The sequence below is a fragment of the Rosa chinensis genome, chromosome 7 (genome assembly GCF_002994745.2).
Source record: "Rosa chinensis cultivar Old Blush chromosome 7, RchiOBHm-V2, whole genome shotgun sequence".
Classification (NCBI taxonomy): Eukaryota; Viridiplantae; Streptophyta; class Magnoliopsida; order Rosales; family Rosaceae; genus Rosa; species Rosa chinensis.
In genome coordinates, this window is record NC_037094.1 from 36,352,978 (window position 1) to 36,360,802 (window position 7,825).

Sequence of the window (7,825 nt, forward strand, 5' to 3'; positions counted from 1 at the left end):
TATGCCCAATTTATACACAACGGCTTTGCACTGCGGGTGCTAATGAACGTTTCTCGGATCTTTGTTTTTTTTCTTTGTGAGAATTGGGTGCTGGTGTTGGGTTAGGGATAAGTTTTGCTGGAATCAAACTGAATCACTCTGTAGTTGATGAGCTACATAGCACTCTACGTGTAAGAACCTCTTTCTTGACATTCTACTCTCTAATTAATCTATTCCTTTGTTTCTCTGTAATAACAAATGTAACATCTATGATCTGTAGGCATTTGCAATTTCTAAAACTACTCTGAAAACTACTTGAGAGTACTATTGCTTTCAGTTACCTAGTTGTGAACAATGTTAAAGAAGGAAAAAATTTCACAAATTTCACAATGTTGCAAGAACATCTTTAATATATATCTGAGCAACCAAATATTACAAAGCTTCTTACAATGAAGATCATATTGTTTGAAAGTTCGAAACACAAGAATCAAGTCAAGCGCTGTTGCTGCTCCCACTTGCTGATTCGGGCATCAACTCGCGAAGCAAGGCCACCACCTGCAACATGTTAGGCCTCTTGGAAGGGAAGTCATCAACGCATCGAAGTGTTACTTCCAAATACCTTACCATTTCCTTCACTTCTTCGGCTTCTGCTTGGTCACTTCCTTTGGCAGCCAAAACCAAGTCCTGGTCTATCACTTCCATCTGTTTCCCTTCTCTGACTTTCATTTTCGCCCACCCCACTAGATTAGTATCCCCAAAGTCCTCCTTGTCCGTTGGGCGCTTTCCTGTCACAAGCTCCAATAGGACAACCCCAAATGAATAGACATCGCCTTTTGCAGTGCATCTGAAACTTTGGTAGTATTCTGGTGGAACATAGCCAGGGGTGCCAGCTAGAGTGCTTACACTCAAGTGTGTGTCAAGTGCACTTATGAGCCTTGCCATTCCAAAATCGGAAACTCTTGCTTCCATTTCATTGTCCAACAATACATTGCTTGACTTCATGTCTCTGTGTATAATGTGAGGGATGCAATTGTGGTGGAGGAAACACAGTCCTTTAGCTGCACCTCTTGCAATCTTTTTCCTTTCCTCCCATGATAGGATCTTTCGGTCGCGCGTCCTTGTTCTCCCATGGAGCATTTCTTCGAGGCTTCCATACTCCATGAACTCATAGACCAGCAGCCTCTCTTCACCGATTTTGCAGTAGCCCAATAAGGGCACAAGATTTCTATGCTTTATCTTTCCAAGAGTTTCCATCTCAGCCATGAACTCGCGGTCACCTTGGCAGCTCAATCGTATGAGTTTCTTGATTGCAACACTCGAACCATCCTTCAGCGTTGCCTTGAACACTTCTCCGAAACCTCCACAACCTATAAGACTATCTGCCGAGAAGCCATTGGTTGCCTCAATGAGTTGGGAGAACTTGAGCTTCCTTAGCTGTCTCTGAAAAGTAGCAACATTGATGCTCAATGGTTCTTTCTCTTTGTCTATTTTCCATGTAGTTGCTGCGCGAGATGCCTGCAAGCGGTTAAGCATCTTCACCTCTTGCGCTTCCTTCCGCCTTGAACGCATTGCAATGCCCCACACAATCAGAACACACACCGAAGCAACGGAAATAAGAATCCCCACAACAATGCTATTAGCCCATGATGCAACCGATGACTTTCGACTTGCTTTGGCTGCATCCTCATCACTTGGAGTGGTGCTTGGTTGGTCATTGCTGCTTGAGCAGTCTGGCAATGGAACCCCACAGAGTCCTGGATTGTGAGCATATTGGGTAGCAGGAAGTGTACTCAGTTGTCCCCTTGGGGGAATCTCCCCAGTCAATTCATTGTAAGACAAATCAATTTGAACCAAAAATGATAAGTTGGAGAATGAATCTGGGATATGACCCTGCAGTCTGTTATGTGATGCATCAAACACACCTAGATTCTTAAGCTGGCCAAGCGATGCAGGAATCTCACCTGACAACTGGTTGTGAGCTAACTCAAGAACTTGTAGCGCAATCATGTCACCCATTTCATCTGGGATTTTCCCGCGGAGCTGATTATAAGAAAGATCAAGATATTCAAGTGTTTGGTACTTTGTAAACAGACTGAGGACAGGGCCAGAGTACAATCTGGTGAAATCACAAGTCTTCAAAGTTGGATCCTGCAAAAGCCTTTCAGGTCTGATTCCAGCAAACTCTAACAAACCACCTACTCCTTTACAAGAATTCCCCACATTGCGAACAAACACCAATGTGTTCCCAGACAGAATTCCACTCAATGATTTCGCGCCGAGCTGCCTTCCTAGTCTTGCTGGGATCTCTCCAGTTAGTCTGTTGCTGTTCAAATCCAACCAAACCAAACTGCTACAATTTGACAATTCTCCTGGTATCTGCCCACTCAAGCTGTTATTCCCAAGTTGCAGAACAGCCAGCCTTGTCAAGACCCCAAACTCCCTTGGGATTTCGCCACTGATTCTATTGCTTGTCAGTGATATCCACTCAAGATTGCTGCAACTGAACAATTCGGTTGGGATTTCACCGCTGAGGCGGTTATTATTGAGAATGAGATCCTTGAGATTCTTGCACTTTCCCAAGTCTGGTGGGATTTTCCCCTCCAAGCCATTGTACCATGCTATCAGCTGCTGCAGATTCTCCAACTTCCCAAGCTCAGCAGGAATGGAACCGTTGAGATAGTTCAAGCTCAGATCAATGGTCTTCAGCTGTGAACATTGTGAAAGTTGAGCAGGGATTTCTCCTGTGATAAGGTTATCTGGCATTCTCAGCTCCTGAAGTGAAGCAGCTCCAGGACATAAATCAGGCGGGATCACACCAGATATCTTGTTAGAGCTGAAGTCTATAACCTGTAGGCTTTTGCAAGCGGAAATCGAACCCGGAAACTCTCCTGATATGATGTTGTTACTCAAAAGCAAGCTCTCCAAGGAGGTGAGATTCTGAAAGACAGAATCTGGGAAGGGGCCTGATATGTTGTTGTTGGACAGATCAAGAAGTTGGAGCCAAGAACAAGAGGAAATAGTAGGTGGGATTGGGCCACTGATGTTGTTATACGAAAGCTTAAGCTCTAAAAGTGAGTTGCATGTATTTCCTAATTCAGGAGGGATCCAACTGGTGATTTGATTGTGAGAAAGGTCCAGTCTTTGTAGACTGCTGAGTTGCCCAAAAGATTTTGGGATTTCCCCTGAAAGCATATTATATGCTATGTTTATGGTTTTGAGACCAGTGCAATTCGAGAAGGACACAGGAAGGGAACCAGTTATGCGGTTTCCTGAGAAATCAAGCTGAGCTAATGAGGAACAAGAATTCTTGTCAATTTTGAAACCGGAAATTGACCCGGTTAGGTTGTTGTAAGACAAGTCTAGAGCTTGTAGTTTATCAGAATTCAAGAACATGTCCTTGGGCAAAGGACCTGTTAAATTGTTGAAACCAAGATTTACCATTTCGAGATTGGGACACCTTGAGAAAAGGTTCTCAGGAACAACACCGGAGAGTCCGGTGAAGGACAAATCAAGCTGTTTGAGACCACTGGGAAGCTGAAGCAAAGAAGTGGAACTTACATTGAACGAATTGGAAGAGAGTTTCAAGACAGAGAGCATATCAAGAGAAGAAAAAGGGTCGAAAGAGATTGTCCCAACTAGTAAACCACCGCTGAGATCAAGTTGAGTTGCTCTGCCTGCGGTGCATGTGATTCCAAACCAGGTGCATGGATTTTTACCAAGCTGCCAACCTGATAAAATTCCATTTGGGTCCTTGTCAATCATCTGTTTGAACTTGAGAAGTGACTCGGCATCGGTTTTGATGGAAGGAACGACTTGTTCAGCTGTGGAAACAAGTATGATCAGTGAAAGATGAAGAAAAAGCTGAAGTGGATTAGTGTTCTGCATTGCATTCAGGAAACAAGTTTTTTCAGGAAGACTATTGAGGTTTTGGAAACAAGAAGATCAGTGAGAAAGAGTGTAAAGAGAGTCTAGTGAGTAGAGTGAGAGGGAGTGGTGAGTATGATGAGCATTTGTTGTGGCAAAGCAAAGCAGAGGAGGGAGGTAGCTAGCTTTGGAAAAAGGAAGGTGCTTTTTGCTGCTTATAAAATTGAAAGCATATTGAAGGTGGTGGTGGATTATATCATATATGTACTTATACGGTTTTCGATCATTTCTAGTACCATGAACTGTGGAAGAATGAAGTGAGGAAATGGATTTGACTTTTGGTCAAAAGGTGTAGGATCCACAGACAAGTACCTATCTGTGATCGGCGCTAAATATAAATACATAAGCAAATAAATAATATTGGCCTCTGTTTAATTAATGAGTCACTGTCTGTCAGGAGCGTGAGAATGTTTCCTGTAAAGAAATATTTGAAGCATAGAGGACAAAATGACAAGGAGTGTGTCTTATATAGTGTTTCAGAATATTGAAATTTTAGAGTCTGGAGTATTAAAATTTTAGAGTCGAAAGTTATTAGATTAGTCACTACTTGCACTGGAGAAAAAACTATCACCCCATTTGGACCACTCATACTATTCTAGGTTCCAATTTCTTCATGCACTTATCAGACCAGTGTGATTGATCTTTCTGATATATTCCATGAACTTCATTGAAAACCCAATTCTTATTTAGTAAATAATTAGGTAGGTGGTGTCCCAAAAGCTGAAATTTCAAGGAGAATGGATGTTACAGTTCAATTGGTGGAACACCGATTACATATAATATGGCAGTGAACAAAGAGAAAGAGGTCCACTGGCCTCATATACAGGAACAGCATCAATGGATTGCAGTGTGCATGTGGTTAATGGAAAGGGCATGGCAGGCTAATGATCAATGGTCATGCCCCCATTTGGATTTGCTTTGATCTTTTTTCTTCCTTGGCAATCTGGATTGAAAGAGGTGAGACCCTTCTAGTTTAACTCCGGCCAGATCGATTTGGTTTAAACTAACCATTTAATAGAAAGGTTAAAGTTAGGACTTTAGAGCTGGAACGGGACCATCCTTTTTCGCTTTGTTACAGTTTGATGATGCTATGAGCTTAAGCTATGTAAAGCTAATGTTATATCTTGGATTCTGAAATGCATTGTCAGCTACTACTCACTCTCTGTATGATCATCTTTCAAGCCATCATAGGGCTACAAAGGAACTAACTTCATGAGCATTGTAATTAGTTCTACACTTCTACTGGTTCAACCAAGACCAACTGAAAAAATAAGTCAACTGTGGCATAAAATTCAATGATTCTTTTAACATTAACACAAAAGTTAAGGCCCTGTTTGGAATTGTTTCGTTTTAAAAAAAAAATCAGTTTTGTTTAAAATTTTAGATTTTATTATGTTTGATAAATAAATAAAAAACACCTTTAATTGAAAATTATAGATCACTGGCAGCAGATTTTAGTGGGTTACTTTTAGAAGCCGCTTTCAATTAAAACACGCTCTGAAGTTATTTTATGTACTCACTGTACTTTTAAAAGTAGAGTTTTCATCACCACTAAAGTCAAAACTTTCTTGCACTGGACAAAATGATACCCAACTTTCAAAAGTGATCAAAATGATACTTTAATTTTTAAAAACTAAGCAACTTGATACCCAACTTTCATAAGTAATCAAAATGATACCTAAAGTTTTAAAAACAAATCAACTTGATACCTTGGTTTATATTTTCTAACTTCTTTGTTAAATCAAATGCAAAATAAAGCCAAAAAATTGAAGTGATTTGTGGTCAGAGGGCCATCAACCATCTACGACCTAATCTTCTTCTTCTATATATAGAATTAAAAAAATCTTCCATTCAATTTCAATTTCTACCATTGATCGTAGAAACAAATAAAATTCGGATGTTTCCCAACTTCTAAATAAACAAAGAAAATAAGGAAGAGAGAGAGAGAGAGGAAGGAAGAGAATTAACAAAGTAAAATAAAAAATAATTGAAAAATAATTTTTACGTAAACTATTATTATAACCCCACAAAACACCGCACCACACGTGATTAATTTTAGCAAAAAATTACAAAAAATAAACTGAGGTATCAAATTGGTTTGTTTTTAGAACTTTAGGTATCATTTTGATCACTTATGATTGGGTATCAAGTTGATTTATTTTTAAAAATTTAGGTATCATTTTGATCACTTTTGGAAGTTGGGTATCATTTTGTCCGATGCAAGAAAGTTTTGACCCTAGTGGTGATAAAAACTCTTAAAAGTATTATTTACTAAACACGAATCTGTTTTAATTCACAGCTGATTATTCTCACAACACAGCAGCAGCAACAACAGTTTTTTTTTAAAAGTCATAGCAATCTCAAACTAACCCCAAGTCTCTCATGCAGTAATATACTATACATGTGAAAACTAGAAAAAGCACTAATTAAGACTATTTTTTTTTTTTTGTTAAAGGATTGAGACTATTGTTTTAACATGCGGATAAGTTTTACTTTTCATTTTAATCGCATCGAATCAATCATATGATTGCTGATTGGTGGGACTGCTTCATGTCTTAATCTTCTTATGGATCGGAGTGCGATGGGAGACCGCAGCCGGTGATCTCTCAGTGCGTACTCGCTGCTGCTGCATAAAAAGAAGTCAAAAGATTGATAGACATGCTTTGCCTGGGGGAATTCAAAGATATATGGATGAGCATAAGCATTAAGCACATAGTTAAGAAGCAGAGAATATATTATAACATTTTCTCCAGTTATTCAACCCAATTCCTTCTAGTTATAGAAATTGATTAGCTAATGGCTAGCTAGCTAGAAACAGGGAAATCCACTCACTCCAAAGAAATAATGATACGGGTGGATTGCATTTTGACTGTGATAAAGGTCTTGAATCTGTCATTATTAGATTTATAATTAGTGTCCAATTTTTCCTCTTTAATGATTATATGTTATCACTCTGGGGCCTGTTTATGAACCTAGGTTACATATTTTTGCAGATATTAGCACCATATTTCATCTCTTGGTCCATCAATAAATGACATAGTTGTAGTATTTTCCTTTTTTTTTCTTTTTTTTTTAAACAAATAAACTATCTGATCTTCTCCCCAGCTATATATCTGGCTACTTTGATTTGAGCACAATAGGGCAATTACAGAGACTCCACCTCCTGAATAACGAATACTCGTGATAGTTTTGGATGCAAAAAACGTTTTGAGCACAATGGGGCAATTACAGAGTCAATGATAGATATATATAGTACACCACCCCAATCCCTAAAAACTGTATTAAAGTAAGTAACAGTGAAGCCTTTCAAGGCAGAGAGAATCATTGTCATTTTTCACGGCTTGGTCAACTGTGAGGAGGACTGGAAAAACTAAACCACTGCTCTAGTCTTGAAACCTTTGTGTTTGATAGTGCCTGACCACTTTTGAGTTTTGAGGCAAAAAAGAAACCAGACTCATCTCAAGTTACAGTAATGAGGTTCTGTTCAAAATTCGATATGCCTCCCATAGGCCTGATAACTACGACTCAAATTTGAATTTGGTCAGTTGGAAGTAGAAAATTGAATCATTTATAAGATTCTGGGAAATATTTGACGGTCCATAGAAATGATAAGGCATAGCACTCTATGCATATAATGTCCCATCGAATCAAATGATGAACAAAAGCCATATATGAAACTTGGAAACACCTTTACCCCAACAAAGACTTGCACGCCAAGGCTAGCGAATCATCTTTCATAATCATTTGCAGATGTCTATTTACTTCTCACACGAAGAACTGGAAAGAAAGAGAAAATTGAAATAGGAGAATAGACCAAGAGAAATATCTACGTGGTTCTTGTATTCGGGTGGTTATCTACGTGGTTCTTGTATTCGGGTAACCACCAATCATTTGAATTATGCAGAGTATGCAAATAGTGGGA

General features: G+C 39.1%; 1 protein-coding gene across 1 annotated transcript; it reads right to left on the reverse strand.

Annotated features, from left to right (window-relative positions):
* Nucleotides 1-344: 344 nt before the first annotated feature.
* On the reverse strand, nt 345-4,072 carry LOC112175332 (serine/threonine-protein kinase BRI1-like 2). The gene has a single exon (XM_024313004.2). The coding sequence runs from the start codon at nt 3,862-3,864 to the stop codon at nt 472-474; it is 3,393 nt and encodes a 1,130-aa protein (XP_024168772.1). The 5' UTR covers nt 3,865-4,072; the 3' UTR covers nt 345-471.
* Between the last annotated feature and the right edge of the window lie 3,753 nt (nt 4,073-7,825).